Source organism: Mytilus californianus, unplaced genomic scaffold, assembly GCF_021869535.1.
Source record: "Mytilus californianus isolate M0D057914Y unplaced genomic scaffold, xbMytCali1.0.p SCAF_2, whole genome shotgun sequence".
In the NCBI taxonomy this organism is placed as follows: domain Eukaryota; kingdom Metazoa; phylum Mollusca; class Bivalvia; order Mytilida; family Mytilidae; genus Mytilus; species Mytilus californianus.
In genome coordinates, this window is record NW_026262668.1 from 29,124,900 (window position 1) to 29,151,745 (window position 26,846).

General features: G+C 32.1%; 1 protein-coding gene across 1 annotated transcript; it reads left to right on the forward strand.

Annotated features, from left to right (window-relative positions):
• The first annotated feature begins 22,325 nt into the window (after positions 1–22,325).
• On the forward strand, positions 22,326–26,846 carry LOC127728775 (innexin unc-9-like). The gene is made up of 3 exons (XM_052236396.1): positions 22,326–22,415; positions 24,022–24,962; positions 26,215–26,846. The coding sequence occupies exons 2-3, from the start codon at positions 24,046–24,048 to the stop codon at positions 26,537–26,539; spliced, it is 1,242 nt and encodes a 413-aa protein (XP_052092356.1). The 5' UTR covers positions 22,326–22,415; positions 24,022–24,045; the 3' UTR covers positions 26,540–26,846.

Consider the following 26,846-nt stretch of genomic DNA (forward strand, 5'->3'; position numbering starts at 1 on the left):
GATTGCTGTCTGTCATATTTGTTCATCTCTCGGCCCTTTATAGCTGACTGTTCTCATTGATGAATGCCATGCGGTGACCTATAAATGCTTACATCCACACCATTTTGAACTCTTGTGGAAGGTTGTCTCATTCGCATCCATCTCGCTATTTTCACTGTATCTAAACTACCCCGGCGAAAAATGTTTGGACTCAATAGTATCTAATGTCCGGTACGGTGACGGACAATCAACAGACAGAGAAATGTAGAAATTCTGTTTATTTATATGTTGTTTTAATGATATTGAAGAATATACATACACATATAACTATTTTCGATAGTGTGATGTAATATTTTCTACCACCGTTCTAGATTTATGGAGAAATAAGTAAAAATGCACATCAAAATGGTGATATGAGTGAACCCTGCCTCGAATTTGTTTAATTTCTCTTTAAATTGAGCACATTGTACGGAAAGAAAGGTACGGAAAGAAAGATATTAAGACGGAGATTTCAAGACTTTTCACTATGATCGCCTCAATATTTTGCATGTCTGTGCATGGAATGAAAGAAGTGGGTCATGTCAAAATTGAAGCACCCGGTTTTGTCAATGTGTACGACCCGGTTTTGTCCTTAAATTTCACAAAGCAGACCTGGTTTTGTCATAGAAAATAATGCATAATCGCATGACGAAAATTAAAATATGGCGTTCAACAGCAGTTTGAGGGATCGTTGAAAAAACATTTTCTTTCAGAGGATAACTTATAACCTTTTTGAATCCGTAAACACTTGAATTCCTGCTATATTAGAACAAAGCAGCAAATTTCAATTTTGTTTTGTATAAAAAAAAGGAAAAATTGAAAAGAAATGAAGGTTTTGAAACGGAAATAGATTTTTTTATATCATCTAAGTAAATTTAAGTGTTCAAACTTAATAAGGGTTCGGCCTTGAAAATTTAAGGACGCACATTTGATATGTGATTTTCTGGGACAACAAGATGGTTATCTTAGTGTTCCGCTCTACTTAAAGGGAAGACAGTATAGTCGTTTGAAAATAAATATTCTGAAACTAAACGTTCATTATAAAGCAAGAGAATAAGACAAATGTATGTGCATGTAGAATCGCCCAAGAAAAGGAATATCCATGCGGCGCAAAGGATCACAATAATAGTGCGTTAAAAATCTGTTTACCCCTAAGTATAAATTAGTATAAAAGTCTTAGGCCATCCGGAAATTGCAATAATGATTATTTGATTAGTAATTTTTATAAATAAACGATGTTTTATTCCTCTTTTTTTTCTTTTTTTCTTTTTTTAACATTAACAAATTTTTTAATGCACTAGTATCAAGTTGTTAACAACTGCCCTATATAGTACAACTATTATATATAGGTTTATCTCTTCATTGTATAATGATTATCGTACATTGACAAATGTTCTACAATTTAAGCAATTTGGTCAAGTTTAAAATTGTCAATATGCAAGGGCGGACCGAGGCCATGATTTTTGAAAGGGGCGTATTCATAAACGGATTTTATACCGCCGAACGTAGCAAGGGGAACTTTTTTTTAACGATTTTATGCTAAATAAAAAATCATATATAAATCGTAAAAAACATGATAAAATAATTATTTCTAGCCACCGGTATAGTGTAGTAAAGCATACTATCCTTACTCTTTTGATAAATTGATATGGTAACACAATCATTCCACACCTTCTTATTTTTACATCATTACAGTAGTATAGAAAACAAACAAACATTTGTGAGATGTATTTCTATTTGTATCCATCTGATGACTTAAGCCTTTTTCAACTGATTTTTATAGTTCGTTCTTATGTTGTACTGTTACACCAATTTCCTAGGTTAAGGGGAGGGTTGGGATCCCGCTAAGATGTTTAACCCCGCCACATTCTGTATATATTTACCTATCCCAAGCCAGGAGCCTGTATTTCAGTGGTTGTCGTTTGTTGCTGTGTTACATATTTGTTTTTCGTTCATTTTTTTGTACATAAATTAGGCCGTTAGTTTCCTCGTTTGAATTGTTTTACACTTGTCATTTCGGGACCTTTTATAGCTGACTATGTTGTATGAGCTTTGTTCATTGTTGAAGGCCGTACGGCGACCTATAGTTGTTAATTTCTGTGTCATTTGATCTCTTGTCACGAGCTGTCTCATTGGCAATCACACCACATCTTCTTTTTTATATCATAAGGAATTAATGTAAGTACATGATATAAAGTATTTATTTCCATTTAAACTTAGTTCGAAGATAAGATCAATAAGGTATACATAAAGCATTCAAAAATGTCTACTCCCTATTTCGAAAAGTTCCCGTTTGAAATATATTTTAACACATGTTTGTATTGCAATAACATCTTTATAACATCTTTTTGACTCAAATATTTAATATCTTCCGATGGGCAATGTCCAGATCCGTGCTAACGTAGCATTTCATAAATGTGTGGTTTCAAAACAAAACAAAACCGGGTCCTATACTGAGACAAAACAGGGTCCTTGTGTAATAAACAACATTGACGAAACAGGGTCTTTCCATTTTGACATGACCCATTTTTTTCGTTCCATGCACAGAAATGCAAATATTGAGGTGCTCAAAGTGACTAGCCATGCAATCTCTGTGTTAATATCTTTCTTTCCGTACTTTTCTTTCCGTACAATGTGCACAATTTAAAAAGAAATTAAACAAGTTCGTAGCAAAGTTAACTCAATTCACCATTTTCACGTGCCTTTTTACTTATTTCTCCATTAATCTAGAACGGTTGTAGAAAATATTACATCACACAATCGAAAATAGTTATATGTGTATGTTTATTCTTCAATGTCATTAAAAAACAAATAAATAAACAGAAATTCTACCTTTTCTCTGTCTGTTGATTGTCCGTCACCGTACCGGACATTAGATACTATCGAGTCCAAACATTTTTTGCCGGGGTAGTTTAGACACAGTGATTTTATAGAGAAAAAATCGTCCCGTCTTCACCTTGTTGTATCTAGACATATAAATCATATAACTATATATAACATAATGTGACTTGATCGAATCTATTTATTTTATAATACTAGTAACTCATTTGCACCATACTTACTTGATATTTACTAATTGGATTTTAAAAATTTAAATAACGGATGATTTCCGTTTGACTTCCTATCTAAGTTTGTTTCTAGGGATCAGGCACACTATGTATTCAATTTTATAATAAGATATTCCGTTCCATCATGTTTTCAGAAAAAACGATAAGAAATATTTTTCTGAATACATAATGAATGAAATTAATACATGTAATCGTGAACACTGTTTATCAAAGTTAAACACGTGTCTGTATTTGTCTGTAAATATCATTGAATAATATCTGGCTAAAAGAAGTCAAAGTAGGATCATCTAATGATCTCCCAGTTAAATAGATATTTAGGATAGACTATACTTCATAATTTTTGTCAAAACTTCGTACTAGATATTTATTCGGTTTCAATATTGTTTCAAACGCCACTGACGATTCTTGTGCATGCAAAACGCTTATGCGTTGTGTTTTTTTTAATTGTTTTTTTAGGTACATGAACAAAGGGTGCTTTCTAGACAACGTGTCGTAAAGGTAAAACACACAACAAGTTTATAAACCTTCCTAAAAAGTACAAAGTGCTTTTCAGTACAATAAAATACGTCAAAAAGAAGCAATAATTGTTGATCGGGTCTTGAATATCTATACTGTAATATTATTCCTTTTCTTCCGTAATTAATATCTTCTCCTGTCCGGGACATGTTCCCAATTCTTTAAATCATTCTAGCCATTTGAAACCCAGCCCTATCATAAATCAACCAAACAGAACCGATATTTGTTAAGTCATTATTTCAATATGGTGTGAATATCGAATGAAACTAATTGCTTCACACCGTGGTGCGAATCAATAAAACCCTCAGCAGTCTAGATACTAACACGATGACTAATAACTTGAACAAGAATAAAATAATATGATGATTACATTAGACGTATAAAAGTGGTTCTGAAATTTAATATGTTTAGTAGAGTTGGGCAGTTTGAAATATTTAGGTGAATTATGTATTTCTTAAAATCAAAATCTATTTTCATACTTTTGAAATATTATCAGTACCCTACCATAGAAAACAAACAGAGACAAAAATCGTCCAGTCTACCTTAAATCATATCTAGACACATAATTTATATAAAAATTCCCTGATTTTTTTTATGATTTATTTATGGCTCCGAAATCATATTAATAAGACCATTCTGTTATTGACAAGACGGCAGGCACAAATAAACCGAAAAGGTTGAAGAAAAATAGCGAATTTAATTGATTACATTTTTTTAAAAACAGGAGTTTAGTTTGGATGCTTCCAAGAAGAACTGTTCGATAACACAATTCATTTTGTTTGGAAAACGAGAAAACGCGTCAGTGGTAACAATAAACACAACAATGTTCAATGGAGAATGAAACCACCGTTAATACTAATCACCGATAATAACCGTCTTCTCATCAAATGTTGAATTTGTTGTGATGGAAGTGATAGCTTTTTTTGCCTCAACGCTTAAGATAAGTCATCGAGAATTTGAACTAGCAATATTCTCGTACGTACCAATTATGTCCCAAATATGCTTATTCGATAATTAATCTCAAGGTTGTAACCAGGAATTGCAAAAACTAGAACAACTACAAACTTTCAAACTATGTAGTGAGCTGCAGGTTATCATCGGTGATTCGTGTTAACGGTGTTTTTACGCTATATTGAACATTACTGTGTTTATTTTTACCACTGGCACATATTCTCGTTTCCCATAAAAGGGAATTGTCATGATTAGCTTTTCTAATTGTAAGCACCCATAGTTAAACATTGTCCATATTAGTACCTAAATCATCTTTTTTCACAAAAAATGTACTTTATTAGATTCGCTATTTTCTTCAACCCTTATATTTTATTTATGACTGTGGAGTGTCAAAAACAGAAATGTACAATTTATATACTTTGTAACCATAAATAATATTCTATGTTATAATATTTCGGTTTGTGAAAAACCAGGTGCAGGAGGAAACCCAGTTGCAATTAAACAAAAAAAATGGAACTCTTTATTAGAGATGGTAAAAAAGGCCAAGTTGGTAAATTTGAATTGTTTACATCTGTTTCTATGGGCTTTAAAAGTTTAATGAACGTGCATAAATCTGGATGTTATGCATATTATATATGTTTTTTTTACTTAAATTATGGAGTGGAGCTTCGAGATATTTGTAACCTTTTAAATTATAGACAATTTTTTCTCAAAACAGTCGATTGGGGAAAGTGCAAATACAATGTCATGTGGATCTTTTTTGTGCATAAGCATAAATTGCGCCAAAAAAAATTCAAAGAAAGATAATAGATTGATCTTTCTAAAGCATTAATTTGCATATCTGCCCCCGGCGACAGTTTTTTGGGGAAATAATTTCATCGAAAAGAGGAAGTCGCGTACACCTTTTAATGTTCAGGCGTGTTTGAGTTGTCTATTCTGTCTTGAAAACGTATAAAAGAAAAAATATTTGATACATCATCTCGCTTCAGATTCTATTATTTTCATATATTTATGCTATAGGTTGATAAAATAACATTAAAAATTTACAGTACTAAGAAATGAAATATATGGGTCAAGTGAAATATCTTTCTGATGAGTCATATCAACAGAGTAAATGTGTTCGAATTACAATTTTTTACTTGATGACAGACTTTACAAGTGGATCTTAAAAATGCATATCTTCAAAAAAACTTCATTTTTTGTGTGTGTTATCTAGGGTAATTAGTCCTCAACCTCTAGATATTTAGTCTGCCCTTCGACGAAATACTAAATTAGAATTTTTTTTAAATATTTTTGAACTTTCGGAAATTCTTCCTGACAACCGATCAGACAATAGTTTTAAGTTGACCAAATGCATAAAGGTACATTTAATGATGCTCAATAGCTAGTAGATACATTTGCCCGTAAGATACAACTGGTATATAAGGATCTTAATGATGCTATGTGGATATATTCATCGGTTTTCAAGAGCTAAATTTACAGCGCGTCATAACTACAATGCCTCTCATTTTTACGATTATGAAAATTAGGTGGCGTAATGGGGAGATAATTTTGACGAAGTAGAATCCTGACTGAGGTGTATACATACAATATATGAATAAGTCGATCTCTTTATTTTATAATAAATAATTTGCACCATACGTATTTGATATTTACTAGTTGGATTTTAAAAAATTCAAATAACGGATGATTTCCGTATGACTTCCTTTCTTAATTTTTTTTCTAGGAATCAGGAACACAATTATTTTTTAATCAGACATTCCAAGAAATTAAGTTTAAGAAAACGATAAGAATTTTTTTTAATCATACGGTATTGAATATCGTGATTAAATGTAACAATAATGGGTATACAAGACTGAATACTTGAGTCTTCATTTAGATTTCTGTAACATCTTTGAACGATATCTGACTAAAATAAGTTAAAAGTGGGATCATCTAACGCATAGCTGTAACTTTAAAAAATGAAAAATATTTTGGTAATTTAGGTATCAATTAAAAGCTGAATGGATGGTGATCATTGTAGAATACTCTTTGTCTGATATTTTTAAATAATATATAAATTGCACGAAATTAAAAAAAGGGGTAAATTTGGCCTGTTTCTCAGATCGATCTGAAGTACATGGTTTTATACTTCATTAATATCGGGAACTAGTACGCTCTTATATACCATTTAAAGTATGTTACCAAGTGTGCAGCTAATTTGATTAAATAATATGTGTTAACTAAAAAGAAAAATTCCGTCACATATCTGCACTGGCCACTGCCATGTGAAATTATCTACAAAGACAAAATAGAAACAGTTCGTATAAAACTGTTCTGTAACAATAGTTTGATAAACAAAGAAATATATTCCCGCTTTTGAAATTCGTTGAAATAAGTTGCAATTTTAAACTCGGAATTTAACATCGTCCAATTCGGAACATTGGTAAAAAGATATAAGAAGATGTGGTATGAGTGCCAATGAGACAACTCTCCATCCAAGTCAAAATTTATAAAAGTAAACCATTATAGGTCACAGTACGGTCTTCAACACGGAGCCTTGGCTCACACCGAACAGTAAGCTATAAAGGGCCCCAAAAAATTACTAGTGTAAAACCATTCAAACTGGAAAACCAACGGTCTAATCTATATAAAAACGAGAAACGAGAAACACTTATGAACCACATCAACAAACGACAACTACTGAACATCAGATTCCTGACTTAGGACAGGTGCAAACAAATGCAGCGGGTTTAAACGTTTTAATGGTACCAAACCTTCACCCTTTTTCTGAAACAATAGTGTAGCATCACAACATAAAAAGACACACTATAAAATATCAACTGAAATAGCTTAACTCAATCAAAGGACATATTAACACCATTGAACATACACTGAACAAATAATTTTGACCTATGACACAATGTAAATACAAAATAAATAAACTAAGGGAAGAATAATAAAAGTAACATGTTATATCGGTAAGAAATGTTAAACAATTAAAGAAAAACAATATGCTCGAACAAAAATACCATCCATTTGCAATAACTTTAAACACAGGTAAATGAAAATAATTTTGTTGTTAGGTATACCTGTACAGTACCAATAGAGAAAGGAAATATATTTACAAAATAAATAATTTTGAATACAAAATAATTAAACTGAGGGAAGAATAATAAAAGTAACATTAGAATAAATAAACAAATACACGTGTATGTAGCCGTGAATAAGGTACTGATCTTTTCAAAATTTTAGTAATTGATTTCTACTTCTGTCCATCAACTTGAACGATCACTGTCAAATTAAAAAACAATAATTGCGTGTACCCTTATTAGCCATTTTATACACCGCAGTGAATATCTTATTATCAGGAAACATGTTTTCTTGTGTCGATTTGATTTTGCCGGCTTGCACGGAATGTCTTGTAGCGTTTTAATTTAATGAGATTGATTGAATGAATTAATCAAGGGAAGGCATATGGAAATTTTTTTTATCAAAGCAAATGTTTTGCAGGATATTTTGTAATAAGATTAGGAGGTAACAAATAAAATATGGTGCGAACGAGTTCGTTTTAAAATAAAAAAAAAAACATAGTTATGTTTTCATTGATTTTTAGGGAGAAATCCGTTTCCAGACCATATAAACATGTGAACAAAAATTTAAATCTTTATAGACTTTAATCGGTAGCAGTTTTGATGGTCAACATTTTTCCAATTGACAACAAAATTTAAATTTAATTTAATAAGAAGTATGTATGTTTGAGATACTGTCTCTCGTTCATTGAAACTTCAAAGCTAGTTTTCGTAGTAACAAGTTTCCGGTGAATTACTTTAAATTTTTTCTACAAAATATCCATACCTTAACATATATAAATCAGAGAAATACAACCTCCACTTTTTCTAATCTACAAAACACAACTTACTACGTCAAGGTCATTGGCTGATCAATTCAATCGCATTGAAACTGCTTGTTTATTTACAAAATAAATAGGTAAATATTAATGAATTGTATGAGCAACATGTGATCTGCTGAGCTGCTTTCGTGTTGCGACACAAAATTCAGTTCAATCGACCAGATGATCAGGTCAATTTCTAACTCGTACCAACATATAAAAACTATTAATTCAGCATGGACTATTCATTGGAATTATGCATAACGCTTTAATTGCAAAACATGCTGTGTGCAGAACCAATCTCCCTCTATGATAATTGTACCTTTACTATTACTCACCTTGAAATATAAATTAATTTGTAAAAAATCTAGCATACCGTAGTATGTAAACTACTATCTACGATCGCAAAGGATCAATATAGGTTTTTACGGGAATTAGGCATTTTAAGGCATAAAATATAGTATTTTGTTTTTCAAATGATCTTGTCAAAAATCTGAAAATTAAGGACATTGAATACCTGACATCTTGCTCGGTTTAATATTTTATGTAATAATGATTTTGAAATAGAATTATACATCTTAAGCTATGTTTTAGTAAAGCAACCAATCTACAAAAAATAAACAACAACACAAAAAAAACAAACAAAAAGACCCCATGAGGGTATATACCAACCGGCAAAAACCACAGCAACTAAATAGCAGTTGTACATTAATACATGTATAATTGGACTTGAGAACTGCTTGTATGTATTTCGCCATCTGACAGACTATTGCTCTGTATTTGCCAGGTAAATTACTGAGGTAAAGTAGAGGTAAGCAAATTGTCCATCCAGATCAGTATGAGGTACTATTAATATGGCCTGGGATTCTTGTTCGCTGTTCGACATTAGATGCAACACAAAACAGAGATTTGACCATGATCCCAGGATTCTATCGATATCGTAAGTTGCCAAACGTAGAGGGACAAAGGTTTCATCACGCGTATTTCAACACGATTATATTTAGAATGAGTATCGCTATGTTCCTGAAAACTCATCGAAATGTTCCAAAGACTTTATACCAACGTTATACTTTCATCAGCAACGTAGAGCATTTCGTCGGACAAGTCTGGAACACCATAACCTAAAGTATTGCATTATTCTAGTGAATTTGAGACCAAATTATAAATGTATACCCTAGGATGGCTCAAAAGTGGACTTATAATCGATTTTACTATTTCACAACCAAAACCATTAATTTTCAAGAAAATAAGTTTTTTTTAATGATGCCTTAAATGGTAAATTGTACGATTGTATATGGACATTTATTTATATTGTATTACATTTGCATTAAAAATCAATATGCTGCGCTGAATAACATTTTGTTGAAAGGGTTTTTAAAGTAGGTTAATTCGACTTTTCAATAATAAAATTCAAGAAATTTTTCGTGACTTTCTGATTTTGACTCCTGTGAATGCAACAACTACAGCAGAAATTGACCATACATCTTTAAGAGTTTCATACGCGAGAAGATTTATCGTTTTGATGAAATTTGTATTTATGAAATACATTACATATACTTTCGTATGCACTTGTTTCTACTACTGATTTGCTAAATGATACAACACGTTTCATTCATTGATTAATTCTCCATGATAGCCGAGTTCCATAGCCCGCAAATCATGTCCCAATAATCATTTTGCATTGATGTTATCTGAAGTGTGTTGTAAAACCATTTCGCATATTTGTGTATGGGTAATTGTGTTATCGCTAGTTCTTGAATCTAAAAGTGCTAGTATTGTTGTGAAATTCAAAATTTTAACGTTGGTAACACTACAACTTACATCACGTTCCATTCAGTTTATTTTGTTATTACTATCTGAACTTCTCCGATGTTTATATATTAAAAATAAGAAGGAAACCGTCTAACCCAAAAATCCGAAAGTAATTTGAGTAATTATATTAGTTCCGGTTTTGATAATTCAACTTTTCATTGTACTCAAAGGTAAATTGAAAACAAAAATGGGCAAATTGGTAATTATATAAAGACTAGATATATATATATATATATATATATATATATATAAAGAAGCTATCAGCACTCTTTTACCCAAAATGAAAGAAGTACGTCATCCTTTAGGAGTAGATTAATTTTAACGGTTACCAAACCAAAATAATCTAAGTCATTTTTCCAAGAGCTAGCCAGTGACCATTTCTACGTCTGTGGAGACCAAATAAATCCGTATAATTTTAATGTACTTACCCTTATCATGTTTTCATTTATTTTTTCCCCTGTGCTATCCATTCTATAAAATTAAAAGAGCTATTAAGAAAATATATTTTGTTTAATTAAATCTTTATATGAAAGTTAATATAGTTGAATTTATCAAATTTGAAATATATAGCGTGGTATGCGGAGTATGTGTCAAAAAGATACATACGCAACAACAGAATGAACCGTGAAACTTTGGATTAAAATGCGGTGGGCGACACTAGTCAAGTCTATACCATATGTCATACTCAAATTCTCACGTTTCTAAATTTAATAATAACGCCATTGTTTAAAGAACTTCTCACAAAGAAACTTATATATATCAACACACACAACCTTTGACGATATTCCTGACATGGACAGGAACATTAATAGATTGTTGGATTATAATATATATTTTGATATTCAAAATCTCCTGTGTTTTATCCTGATCTCATCAATAATAACAAAATGTTCTTTAGGAACACACAATAAAAATCAGTTCAGAATAAGTACTTTTACTATAACATCGGTACTGCAAAAGAAAAAAGAAAATTCAATGTCGTCTCAAAGAATGCTCATTGCTACTGAAAGCAAGCTAAAAAATACTGAATTTTCTGATATAAAAATCTTGCCATTTTACACATTAGTATTTATAGAAAGGACTAAACCGAGAGTATTCATGCAATCTATTGGCACACTCTTAATTAAAAGGTAACGATTGAAATCGACACTTCACAAGGTTTGAGGTTACTAACACGAATTGGTCGACCAGTACGATGTATATGTCACCGAACACACGAGAGACATGTTTCCCGGTGTTTATCTTAATTTTGAAAGACATCATAATACTCGTCTGATCTGTTTACTTACCGATTGAATTACGGCCTATTTCTGTTGTGAAATTTTTGACTGAGTCCGGATCTGCATGGTGTGTGATGCATTCATAGCAAAAGACGCTTAATCTGTCGACATATCCGGTCTTGCTCGGTTGGAACTCATGCGACTCCCTCTTGTTTTTTTTCTCTTGGTTTATATATTCAACTGGATTGACGAGTTTTGAACACCGGTGAACTATTGTGCCTCTTCTGCACTGAAATAAATGTAAATATTCGCCAGCGGGATTACTCCGTGATAGCATTTTGGAATCGTATTTACAAAATAGTATTGTTTTATTGTTAAAATCATTAACCATACCATATTTCCGACTATCGATATTGTAGATGTAACAGGTAATTATTCATCAAACATACTGATTGGTAACACAGATCAATCAAAATCTGCTGTACACGATTGCAATATCCATTCAATTTTGTATTAATTGCAATCGAAACAACAAAAAAAGTCTGCTTAAAACGGTAGCAAAGCAATTGTTTTAATGGCAGTCGGTAAGATATGTCGTATTGATAACCGGTAAGAGGGTGTGGTTTACACTAATCTTAAAATGGGGATTGCTTAAATAGCATCAAATCGAAACAAAAATGTATGATATTTTGACAGTCGCTTTTCTCTTTAGTGTCGTTATTTAGGACGTGTCGTGTCATTTTCAGTTCATCTGGTCCTGTAAGCAAAGGTATGACATGGTTTGCTGTCGTTTCCATTTCATTTGATTAAAAATCGCTTTGTTTAAAACTACAAGTTCAACTGAATGAAAATTACTGATTTTTTTATTTGACATTCGAATATGACTATAGCTTTAAATTGCATCTAAGTAATAACTAGTGGAGTTTTTGTTGATTCAGTAAGGACTGCAGCTCGTTTACTCGACAGGGCTTCGAACAATTCGAAAAGCAAAGATTTGATTTCTACTTCGTCTGTCTATCAACCCAAATGATCACTGTCAAATTATAAAATGATAATTGTGTGTATCCTTCTAAACCATTTTCATACGCCGCATTGAATACCTTGCTATCAGGAAACATGTTTTCTTCATGTAGATTTAATTTTGCCGGCTTGCACGGAAGGTCTTGTAGCGTTTTCATAGAATGAGATTGGTTAAAAGAATTAATCAAGGGAAGGCATATAGAAATATTTTATTAATGCATATGTTTTGCAGGATATCGTGTAATAAGATTAGGAGGTAACATATAAAATATGGTGCAAACGAGTTCGTTTTAAAAGAAAGAAGATGCATATCAAAGTTTGCATTGATTTTGAGTCAGAATCCGTTTCCAGCCCATAAATACATGTGAACAAAAAATAAAGATCTTTATAGACTATAATCGGTACCAATTTTCATGGTCCGCATTTTTTCAAATAGAAACAAAACAAAACAAAACAAAACAAAAAAATATTTTTTTTTATAATTGAGATAACACAATATTTATAAATCCTGTTTGATTCGATTAAAGAGGATAAAAAATACATATACCAACAAGCTTACCATGGAAACAGTCAACCACAATATGTATTCACTTGTATGCTGGCGTTTGCTTCTGTTGTTGTTCGGTGCTTCTGTTGTTCCGTTGTTTTCCTCTTATAGTTGATGTGTTTCCCTCGGTTTTAGTTTGTTACCCGGATTTGTTTTTGCTCAATCGAATTATGACTATTGAACAGCGGAATACTACTGTTGCCTTTAACTATACCTATTGCCAATATAACAGGTATCCAACAAATGCAAAGTACAATGATGTGCACAACTACAGGTCACCGTACGAACTTCAAAACTGAGTAAAAAACCCATAATTTATTAGTAAGCTATAAAAGGTGTTGGAATGACAAAATGTCAATCAAGTCAAAATAGATGAAAACCAATTTGTCTGGTTTATACTAAAACAATAAAAGAAACCCAGTAGTATTACAGACATCAACCAACAGCGATCACTGGTTCATATGTTCATTGAAGATCCATGTGTTAGCCAACTGATCGGAATTAAAAGGGAGAAGGGTTGGCATCACCAAGAGCTAGTTCAACCCCGCTGTCTGTACATTTGCATGCCCCAAATGAGGAACCTGATAGGTGGTTACCTTCTGTCATGTTTGAAAACAATTTCTAAACGTTTTTTTATCATATGAAGCGTTTCTTCTTGATAGCAGAACTTTGATTTTGAGAATCTATGTTAAATTGTGTGTCAAGTTTTTTTTAGACTTGTGCTATTTCGGGCTTGGCATATCGAATAGAAACCTGCTTGTGATAAAGACCATATGTTGAGCTTAAGATGTCTTGTTGGGTTTTCTGTTGTTACAATGCTGTCTTAATGACATATACATGCATCTCCTTTTATTTATCATTCCATTATGTTTAGTTACGACTTGTTCAACTGCTCGTTTTTTCTTCAATACAGTTCTTATCTGCATCACAGTTATGTAAGAAATTACCCTCAGGTCATACTTATCTTAATGATTTTGAAAAGAATTACAGCTAAAGATGTTACCTAAATAGATTTTTTTTATGTTTGGGGTATTTTATGCAAAATACTGTCTCTCGTTGATTGAAGCATTTAAGCTAGTTTTCGTAATAACGAATTTCCAATTAATTTCTTTAATGTTATACGAATTACCAATACCTTAACATATATAAATCAGAAAAACACAACCTTCGATCACTTTTTCTAAACTGCAAAACACATCTTACCTCGTCAAGGTTATTGACTGATCATTCAATGACATTGAAACTGCTTGTATATTTACAAAATGAATAGGTGCATATACATGTTTTGTTTGAGCAACATGTGATCTGTTGCGCTGTTTCGTGTCACGACACAAAATTCATTTTAATCGACAAGATGATCAGGTCAATTTCTATCCTGTACCAACATATAAAAACAATTAATCCAGCATTGACTATTCATTGGAATTATGATGACTTGTATTATGCTTTATTTGAAAAGCATGCTGTGTGTAGATTCAATCTCCCTGTATGATAAGTGTACCTTTATAATTACTCACCTTGAAATATAAATTAATTTTTTAAAATTTCTAGTTACCAATGATATATGTATTGAAGGTAAAGTATGACTGTAAAAATCTGTAACTGATATATAGGATCGCAGACGATCGATATAAATTTATTCAGGAATTAGCAATTTAAAGGCATAAAGTTATATAATTGTGTTTATCAAATATGAGACTTACTTATCTGAATATTTGGGACAAAAAGTACCAGACATCTTGCTCGGTTTCATATTTTATATCATACTAATTTTGAAATAGCATGATACATGTATAAGCTATGTTTAGGTGAAGTATAAAAAATCGTATCTTTTTTGTTTGTTTTATACAACCTGGCGTTTTTTAACAAATATTTTACGGCATGTGTACGAGTTTTTAATGAAATATTGTAAAAAGAGAATACGTATCCTCATAAAATACAAGTTTTTAAACGCAATCATAGTCTTTAAGAAGTTTACTTGTTGTTTGTCTGTTCATCTTTTTTTTTCTTTTTATCATGGTTTGTGTGTCATTCTATGAAATACGTTTTTGGTTGCTTCCTGGAAATCATCTTTCCTTTCGCCAATAATTAAATACATTATTTTATAAATATATTTATAAATATAAAAGTTTTTAACCTCGACTTTAGCAATCCTCAGAAGGTCCATTATGATTTTGACAGCGTTAAACATGTGCATTCAGAAGTTATCTACTAGTATCTATATTTAAGAACGCACAAACGCGTTATATCTTATATTTAATCTAATTTTTATTTTCGTAAATTCGAATATGAAATACAAGTAATAAATATAAATCATTACCAAAAATGAGTAGAGCGGAATGAGACAGCAACCAACCTACCAAAAAAAACAAAGACATCGAGAGAAAATACTAACCCGCATAAAAAATACACAGCAACAACTACAAGTCGTACATAAATACATGTATTGGACAGCTTGAATGTATAACACATGTGGGAGACTACTGTATTTACCAGGTCATTTACTGACGAAGAGTGGAGGTTAGCAAATTGTCCACTAAGACCAGTCTGGGGTTCTGTTGATAAAGCCTGTGGTCCTGGGTCGCTGGTCGATAGTAGTTGCAATACGAAGCAATGATTTGATCAAGATCATGGGATTCTATCGAGATCGTTAGTGGCAAACATATTCTAAGATTGCTTAAAAGTGAATTTTTAATAGATTGCTTGGCAAATGTTGACTATCTCAAACCATAGCTATTAATGTTCATGAAAAAAGCAATGTATTGGCTTTTAGATACAAATTTATTCAAGATGGTTAAGGGTGTCTTTATACGAAAACACTACAATTGTGCATGTGCTTTAAGTTATAATGTATCAGAATTGCCTTTAAAAGCAACGTGTAGTGCTGAATAACATATTGTTGACAGTTTATTGTGTAAGTGTGATATTTCGACTTTTCAATAATCAATTTTTATAAATTTTTCTTAACTTCTGATTTTGACCCATGTGAATGCAACAAAAACAGGTGAATTGGTCATACCTTTTAAAGAGTTTCATACGAAATGGTATAGACATAATTTTGATTAATTAAATATAGTCGTAATATACTTTCGTATAAACATTTTGCAACTACTGTCTTGAAAAATGATTATATACGACTCTATTTATCAATTGATTAATTATCCTTGATTGTTGAGTTCCATAGCCCGGAAAGCATGTTCCCATAATCGATATCTGAAAGTGGACTGTTGTTCATTGTTAAATCACTTCGCATAATTGTGTACGGGTAATTGTGGTATCGCTAGTTCTTGAATCTAAAAATGCTAGTATTATTGTGTTGTTCCCAATTTTAACATTGTTAACACTGTAACTTGCATCATGTTCCATTCGGTTTCTTTTGTTCGTATCCGCTGAACGCCTCCGATATCTATATATCAAATTTAGAAGGAAACCGTTTAACCCAAACATCCGAAAGTAATTTGAGTAAATATATCAGTTCTGGTTTTGGGATTTTTTACTGTTCATAGTACGTAACGGTAAATTGAAAAAAGTGGCATATTGGTAACGTTAAGTCTATAAAGACAGGAAATATAAAAATAAAGCTATCAGCACTCTTTTTAATACCCAAAGTGAAATAACTACACCATCCCTTGTAGAGTAAATTTAACGGTTACCAAACCAAGATAGTCCCAAGTCATTTTTCCGAGCAGGAGACCAAATAAATCCGTTTTACTTTAGTTATTTACCTTACCATTTTATTACTGTATTTCCTGTGCTATCCATGTCTTCATTCTATGAAATTAAATTGGCAATTTAGAAAATAATGTTCAAATTGTTGTTCTTCATATAGATATGACCTCCTGACATAGACAGGCACTTTAATAGGTAGTTGGATTCTATATGTTTTTATTTCTTCTATCCTGATCTCATAAATTATAAAAAAAAATGTACTTCGAAAAACGCACAATAAAAATCGGTTCTTAAAAGCACTTTACTATAACATCGGTACTGCAAATGAAATAGAAATAGATAATACCGTATCAAACAATGCTCAACTATCAAAAGCAGGCTCAAAATACTGAATTTTCTGATATAGAATGTGTGTCTTCTTACATTTTAGTATTAACAGAAAAAACAAAACCGTACAATCACGTGGCACTCTAAATTAAGAAAACACTAAGTTGAAGAGCATGCAGAACCAACAAATTGCCGAACTGGCATGTCTGGGTCCATCTTTTAATGAAGGTAAAAAAAAACTTAGTGTTTCGAATGATATCCTATAATTCCTTTTTTTACTTTTAAACCCAGTCCCCTCACCCAAAGAAGTTTCTGGATCCGTCCCTGGTCGGTAGGTATAAAATCAAATGATAACAATAAGCATCTGGTTAGATGGTAAAAGGGTGTCCGGAATTTATTGCTTAATGGTCAGCAGCTGACATAAAAATGTTTGCTGCTATGAATTTCTGGTTGAATGGTCAGCAGCTGATGTAAAAGGGATGTGCGTAACACATGGCTAATAACACTTTACAATCATTCCATACATCAAATATATATTTGACAAATTGCTAATAATATCTAAGAAATAGACCTAACCACGAACAACTTAGTATTGACCAATAAACCATGAAAATGAGGCCAAGGACAAATAAACCCTGCAAGACGGACATGTACAGGCATAGATTGTCGTAGCCGTATTTGGAACATCTTTTCGGAATTTTGGTTTTTTATGCTCTTCAACTTTGTATTTGATTTGACCTATGTTTTTTTCGAGCGCCAGAGCGGATTCTTATGTGTACAAAACGCGCGTCTCGCTTACCACGTTATAAGCCTGTTATCTTTGATGATTTTTAACAATTATTCCAAATACCAAACATAGTTGCCTATTGCATACAGTATTTGAGAAAAAGACTTAACCTCGAAAATTAAACATTGACCAATATACCATGACAATGAAGTCAAAGTCAGATGAAACTGCCAGATGAACATGTTAAGTTCGAAATTGATTTTATAAAAATCTATGTATTGAACAGAATGAAGCAGGGGGAGGGGGGGGGGGAGAAAAAAAATTCAAATACAGTACAATATAATTAATTGTCTAGTTTTTGGCAACTCTATCTGGAGAAGTGGAGACAACTCCTACTCTCAAGTAGCGTTGGCTAATTGTATGAATGAGTGAATTAGTTATGCACTAGGCTAATTTGTTAATATTTCCTCTCTTTTGAAGTTTTAAACATCTATTTAATTCTAATATTATATTTTTATCATCATTACTCAATAACCAAATTAATCTATTATCAGAGGACAAATTAGAAAAGTTTTTACAATTTTGCTGAAAAAAAAATGAGTAGTCATTTCACATTATGGAGACAAGGAAACTCAAATAAGAAGTGCAGTATATGAACATCCTATTGCAGCCGTTCTTGATTAAGGCCTTTGTCTACCGTTGAAATTCCTCTTTCTAACTTATATTTACATTAATATTCACAAATATTTTAAGGGTTGACGATTTACTACGATTAAATGATAGACAAAGTTTGATTTCCATTTATCGTATAGTAGAAATTTTACCCGTTTAGTGTTTATTAAAAAGTTCATGCTGAGTTGAAGGTCGGTATAGAACACGGAGTAAAACAATATGATAGGTAAACTATTGAAAGATCTGTTTATAAATCCACTTAAAATCATACATATTAATACCGGTATTGATCGATTGGTTGTTGCTTGCTTAATGTCCAGTAAATAGTTTATGCATATCAAGGACGATAACAAACTAACAATTATAATACAACTTGAAGGCTCTACAAAGTCGGTCGACTATAGGAGGAAGGCCGGGGAAGTCTGACTGCCACTGGAAGATGAAGACTTAAATGAGGCAGAATTTAAACCAATTCAAGATTTTTGACTAAGTACTTAACCAGTGTCAAGAAGCATGCTGCAGAAGATACCAAAGGAACAATCAAGGAAACATAGACAATATCATGGCACTTAACTAAAAAAAAACAAAAAACGACGAGAAGACAAACAACAGTCTACAAAATACTATGTAAAATACTTATAACTGAACATCAGGAACCTCACAAAAAAGAGGGTGGTCTCAGGGGCTCCGGAAGGTTATGTATGGTAGAACAGTGATTATGAAATTAAGAAATCTAGACAAGAGGGTTTGCTTCTGAATCATATCTCTGTCTTTTACTTGAAGTTTATAAAGTCGACTTAAAAGTAGGAAACATGACAGCGACGTCCCATGATTGTGATATAGTAAATCGATGTCACTAGATAATAAAAATAAAAACATTTATATGTATGAGGATAGTTCTTTTTTTCTCAATTTTAAAAATTATGTATGCATACAGTTCTAACGATGTATAAGATCAAGTTTCATTTTAACGAAACCGGATAACGTTAAAATTACAATAACATTGTGCATAAATCTAGCTATAAATATGAAATGTTTCGTCGATACTTTATAAATTGTCACGCAAAGCGCAACACTATATAGATGTATTATTAAATGTTTATAACATAATGCACCAGATTAAGCTTTATTCATATATTTAAGGAGCTAAATCGGTTTGAATTGCGCAAAGGATGATTGGCCGCTCTTGATAAAAAAAATCGGTCTCTCCATTCTTTATAATACAAAAAAAGGATAACATTATTACCAAAACTTTGAGATCGTATGCTATTATATATATGGTAGACCACTGTTAAAAACACCAATTTATGTCCTGCTATATTCATGAAAAAAATAAAAGGTCACTCGTGCATAAAACCTATTAATCTCACACGGATTATTGATAAATATAACGAGGTTTATAATAAAGATATAATTACAAAACAGGTTAAACATTATTATTTCCTTAATCAAAGGAAACAATCGCTATTCCAGAACATTTCGAAAAAATAATTATATATGATTTCATCATTAATTTGATAAATCAAAAATTTAATACTTAAATAGATGTTTTAAATAATATCATAAACATAATATGACTAAAATATTTTTCAGAAAATAAGTATATTTATTACCTGATTACTACGATTATATATGAAATTTGACTTTAAATAAAAGTACATCATGAACCTGGAGAACGTTACACATTGATTTCTTTTGTCAATTCTGCTATTAAAAGGTCTATTTTGGTTTTGATTTTACACAATTATTGTATCTCTTACATCTTAACATAACCAGGATGAATTCATGTGACTGTTCAATAACAAAAACCATCATCTATAATTATATAGGTGTAGGTCTTAGATTTCATAAGTAAAACACATATTTACAGTTAATTCTTAGATGTATCGAAGTTCATAGCTTTTTGTTTACTCCTAGACACTACTGCACAACGCCTCACAGAGCTTATATATGTTAATGAAAAAAAAAAAACGGATGATATGATTATTTACAAGCATTTTGAAAGATTAGGTTAAGGGGAGGACGAGGGTGGAGGGTGCTGAGTGCTCAAAAACATGTCGAATCCTACCACATCTCTTGTTGTTTAGTTTCTATCATATTTTTTTTATTCATTGTTGTGGATAATTCAGGTCGATGGTCTTCCCTTGAATTGTGTCCCATTTTTGTATTTTGTAATACCAGAGCCTTTTTATAGTTTATTCATATAGTATCTATACGGTATCTGTGTTGTTTAATGGTGAATGCCCTACGGTGACCTGGAATTGTTACCATCTTTGTCGAGTCAGTGTTTAACAGCAATGTGTGAAAAGGAGTCTTGATCGGTTATTTATATCAATTAAGGGAGAAGTTGGAAGCAACAGTAGTTGGATCATCTAAACTCGTAAAAACATTTGGAATAGCAATATATAGACCAATCAAACGAATCGTTGCACTCCGAAAGGAACACCATTGGTTCGCCTAAAGGATTTGTAGGCCGATTTTCGCAGCATAGCTCTAATGCCTAGAAGACGTCTCGAAACATGAGACACAGATAAAAGTAAATTCATAAAAAGATTAATGTCGTTTTAAATGTCGCTTAAATCACAAACATCGTATCCGGACTCCGCACAGAATCAAGGCATGTCTTAACCGTAAAAATGCACAATTTTCAGACATTGCCACAGTTTTTCGTGTAGAATTATTATGTCGTACCGCATTTGGGTATACAGAAAGGTGACTCCAAGAGCATTTATGTTTATTTAAGTTCCAGATGTTATAAAAATGATCACGTATGTGTTTTGCATACTGATCAGGACCATTCTTCAGTTGCTTGTCTTTGATCCCATAAGAACTATGTATTTGAATCTGCTATTCAAGAAAACGTCTGAAATAGTCATTTTCATTTTGGTTTACATATAGTCAACGATCACCATCATCGGTCAGGACCACTTATCTCTAAAAAAAAAGGTAGGAACCAATTCACCAGCGAGGACATCTCTCGCAGCCTTACCAATCAATCATGTTGACCGCTTGGAATTCAAACAGACGACAGGCTTTTGTTAGAAGAAAACAATTTATAGAATGGCGTCACAACAATATTTCAGTATCAAGCCAATACGCTAATGTAACATTTAACCAATGAAGCTGTAAATTCTTTCCTTTATTCCTGCTGAAATAAGCCATTTACAGATTAAAAGAAGATCATCTATTAACGTTGAAAGAGAATTGATTCGATAATTTAGAGATATTTCGTAATTACCATTAGATTAGTTTAAATAATGGTGCTTAATTGACTGGAAAATATTCGATATTTATTTTGTGGTTTATTATGTCGTTCGGTGACCATGTTGACATTTACGTTTTTCGTATTTGAATGGGTTTTCACTTCAGAGCCATGATAAAAATCAAGGACACCAATAATAAAAAACATGATGGTGTTTGTTTTATAATAAAAAAAATTCATGATCAAAAATAATGCAAAGTCACTTATTCATTACGAAAAAAGAAAGAAGAAAAAGGGGGGTCAATAAAAATACAGTAACTGTTACACTAACAAAGGATAAAATGTATCCATTCAAAGTCGAACCTCGGAATAAACATAATCCCACCATAATGCTTGACGAAAGAAGACAAATACCCATGAAAACAGATAATCCGCATTGAATATGCAGCTAGAAACATTTGCAACTGGACGTTGAATATACAACAGATCAGTAAACCATACTTTAAACTGTGTACAGATATCAAATATCTTGGCTGGCCGGAAAGGGGGGGGGGGGGGGGGGGGTGTGCTATAAAGATTTGACAAAAGTTATTAAACAATAATTATATGTAAAGGCTTTTCATTCATAACATATTGTGGCTTTAGTATGGCAATGTGCCAGCAATGTTGAAATCTGACAATCGTTCTTTGATACTTCACAGTAAATTCAAAGTGCTCTCTATTAATAGATAATCTGCTAAATAGTGTACATCATCTGACGTGTATTCACTGAAATACGAGGAAACTGTGTGAAAGGTATGTTTCGTTCAAATTCTTCTTTCAAGTCAAATGTTTTGAAAGTTTGTTTTTATACCAACTAACGTAATGTAGTAACCTATTAAGCATGGCAATGTTTTCTTTTAAAAAAAACCCAATTCAACCAGAATTGACATAGGGATTCTTTCTTTCATTTTCACGTAAGTGGTATAGAACAAAAAGTTAACGGGGCTTTGGGATGAGAATCCAAAAGTTGAGAGTTTTCATGCGAACGTAATTTATATGTCTTCCCGACACATTTATTTCTTAGAAATTCAATGTCAAAAGCCCAACATGGCAAAACTATATCATTTCCAGACCATTTCGGTTAATTTAATTGAAAATTAAAATAACTTTTTAAATATTTGACTTATCATCCACGGCAGTCACGCAAGGGCTGAAAGTAAGCAATAATTGCAGTTATAATAAGTAATATGATTATCAAGTGTGTAACAATAACACAGTAAACAAACGATTGCAATGCGCGTCAAATTCGCTAATATTGTCCTAACGACGTTAACTTTTAATTCGTATTAACAAAAACTCATTTCTAATGCGAATTGGATAATGCGATTAAGCCAATTCGAATCAATTCGAATTAAAAAAGAAAAGTGTGTGAACGCGATTAGTGAATTCGATTCGCATTCGATTCGAATTCAATTCGAATTAAATGTACGTGTGAACGAGGCATAAGATTAAATCAACCGTACGTTAGGTTTTTTGCGTTCTGCGGTACGGTAGGCCTTGGACGTCGACCGAATCTAATTTAACTCTTTTTGTGAGATAGAAATGTAGAAACGGAAGTTCCTTTTCGTGTAAATGATGAAAACACACAATAGTGTGATGGAAGTAGGTTGTTATTTAGATACAACTTTGTAAATAAATATTAGCATTTTGTGTTCTATTGTTCCAATTACTATGGTATTCCAAAATTTTGAATTTTGTCTGTGGGCGACATTATTAACGTATGGGTAATTTCACATGACCATAGGATTTCACCAGGTCGAGGAGTTCAAAATATAAAAACTTAGTGAAAATCATTCCATTTCCCTTATTAGCCTCATTGAAGAAATAGACCAATGCTTATATATGAGGGTCTGCATTGGAGGGGGAGGGGGGGGTCCTTTAAATTGTAAGAACATTTTTCTTTATCTTTATAAATAACGCTTATTATGTAAGATTCTTATAAAAATAATTTCTTTATTCTTTGCATCCTTCGTTTCTGTAATCAGTATTATATTACCTAATTCTTTTATTTTCCACAGTTATTCTCTATACTTTAGCACCCCATTAATCTCTATTCTTTATATTTTTGCTCATTTTTTTATTTTCATGATATTTTTGCCATGATTCTCTTTTCTGTTTACACCTGTTGGGCCAGGTGAAAAAAAAACATTGGACAATAAAAATTAACAATAGGTCTTAAATTTATATTAGATCAAAAACTTTTAATACATAAACTAATAAAGCACACTATTCTTAACATAAAACAATGGGTTTGGTTTGTTTTAACATGTCTATGAGTAAAACATTTTCAATACCTGCGTAGGAAACTTTTGATGATTACACGAGTAACATAAAGTTAAAACAATGTTTTCATTTTCAGGATTTGAACAGTTATTTTGGTAAAATGATTTTCAACTTTTACAAACCAACGGTTAACTACGGAAGCTGGGCTGACAGATTTAGCAGTACTTGGACGTTTCTACTTCTGTTGATATTGGCACTTCTGACAGCTTGGCGCCATTACGGAGGACCAAACTTTATTTGCCAAGTACCAACCCACTTTACACAACACATGACCGCCTTTGCTGAGGAATCATGTTGGTTATCCAGACAAATTATACTGTCTGAGTCATTAGGATATTTCTCAGATTCAGTGGATAAAATAGTAATGCCCGACAAGGAGAGTTTAAGCGAAGACAGCACACGAACTCTGTACCAGTGGCTTCCCTTAATTTTAGCCCTGCAGGCACTTTTGTTTTTGTTACCCGACATTATTTTAAGGATTTGTGAGTCAAGTTTTGGGTTTGGATGCCAAAAGCTTTCAAAAATGATACAAGACTACAGGCAGAATTCTGCAGACGACCGAAAGTCTTTTGCAATAGAGATAGGTTCATATCTTCATCAAGAGTTTAGTGAACGTTTTCTTACGGTCCTGCCTTTTGGTATTTTAACAGTACTACTAGCCTTCGTGAAATTGTTGTTTTTTGTCAATGCTGCGACACAGTTGATCATTCTAGAGGGATATTTATCACCCCAAAATGTCACGTCTTACGGCCAGTATGTCTTTGAAAGTATAACCAACACCAATTATTCAAAAATAGCGTATTCGCCTGTTTTTCCACGAGAGGTATTGTGTGACTTGAAGTTTATTACACTGTCGAATGTGCGAAAGTACGCTTTTCAGTGTTTAGTACCGGTCAACGAATTTAACGAACAAATCTGTTTCTTTGTTTGGATCTGGATTCTGGTAGTTTGTGTTGCAGCCGGTACCAGTGGGATCTTGTTCCTTGTAAAGTCATTATTACCAATGGCGAGACAAAGGTATGGTATTACTGCCGCGCTATTATTATTTTTTTTCCAATGAAACGTGTAGTGGGTAAAATGTTTCGTTCGTCCGTCCGTCGCCTTTCTGTCAAGGTTAAGTTTTGCCCTAAGGGGTTTATTAAAGCAACGAAGTTTAGAAATGTCACATTTCCACATTAAATGTAATTTTTGAACTATTTCAGACAAATGTTTCCAATAGTTAAAACAAACCGTGTTATATACTAAAATGCTGGTCACATTGTTCGTGCAATTTATTTTAAACACATAAACTTTTAAAAATTCTTTCGTGCAAAGTGCCATTGTGTTAGTTTGTTTTTGTTTTTGTTTTTGTTTTTGTTTTTGTTTTTGTTTTTGTTTTTAATTTCCTATGGAAAACTTATGCTTTGGTATATCTACTTAAGCTAAAGGAGTGATGAGGATTAATGAATTCGAATATTCAGTACCATCTCAAATATTCTCAAATTTTTTGTCGACATCCAGCAGACCCATATTTTCCAGTGACATTCTAAGCTTCCTGTCCTTCATCTCGAACGACAAACATTGCAGAACTACTTAATGGTTAATTTGTGATAGTCCTGAATATAAATAAAATATTTGCTTCTTCCAAAAACAAGCAACACAAAATCAATACATCAGTTATGTACCTGTATTTAACATTTTTAAGGAAACATTTTTATTAGATTTGTATCAAGTATACGTCTGCACTTTGGTCTGCTGTGTATGTTAGTTGTTATTAAATCGTACATACTTTGAACAGCTGCACGTGCTACCGTTGAAAATTAATGTTTACGCTAATAGATAAATATATCAACGATTCTTGTTATCTTCAGATACACCTTTATTCCTAAACCTTTTGGTGTTGAGTTTAACCTGCTTCACATTGTGGTTGGAACAGTTTCAGAATTTCGTAACATGGAACTCTGGTACATTTATCACAATCTAAATATTAATATATAGATATCTGATTTCGCTCTCCTCTAATACAAGCACGCGAGTTGTGCTAGATCTAAATTGTAATCAGATTGCGACTTGACCAAACTCAGAACAATAGTATTTTAAAGTGTTACATGCATTAGAACTAATTTACTAATGCTTGTAGAATGAGCCTATTTATATTGTTTGCAGATGTCAATCTTAATAACAATGCTTGAGCAGACATTTATACAAACAAATCAAGTAAGCCAACCAAAGTCTTACTCTTCAAGCATTAGGAAATCACGTCTAAACATATTTATTATTATTATTTCAGATACATCAAGAAGTACCTATGTATGTCAAACATTTCTGTCACGTCATCTGAAGTCAGTTCCTTCAGTGGTACTACGATAGGACAAGATGGTGTCATGGTTTTAAAAATGATCGGCGATATATCATCTGATATCTTGGTGAAAGATATTGTCATTCAAATCTGGAATATTCATCGATCAAAGGAACAACAGAATACCATATCAGCACAGCAAACATCTTCGTTTCAAGCAAATATACCCGGTAGTGATTCACATGGTCAACACGTGACTAACGTAACGCCTGCTGCTCCTCCTAAAATGATTGCTATGGACAAAACTGGCGTTTAACCGTTTTATAATCAACAATCAATATCCACTGGTATTTATTCAAAATACTCATTTGTTATGTACAAAACATATATTTTGATGTTTGTATATATTAGCATGCATATTTACGTACATGTATACATACTATATTCAACATGCTAAAGACAATATATATTGGAGACCAACAACTGATTTATTTTATATAACCTTTTGACTCTTTTAAATGTAATTGATTATAACTTACTAATTTTATATACTATAGTCGTTTCATCTTTTTTTAACTGTACCTAATCTTCTTTTATACAAAATATATGCTTTTTCTTAACTC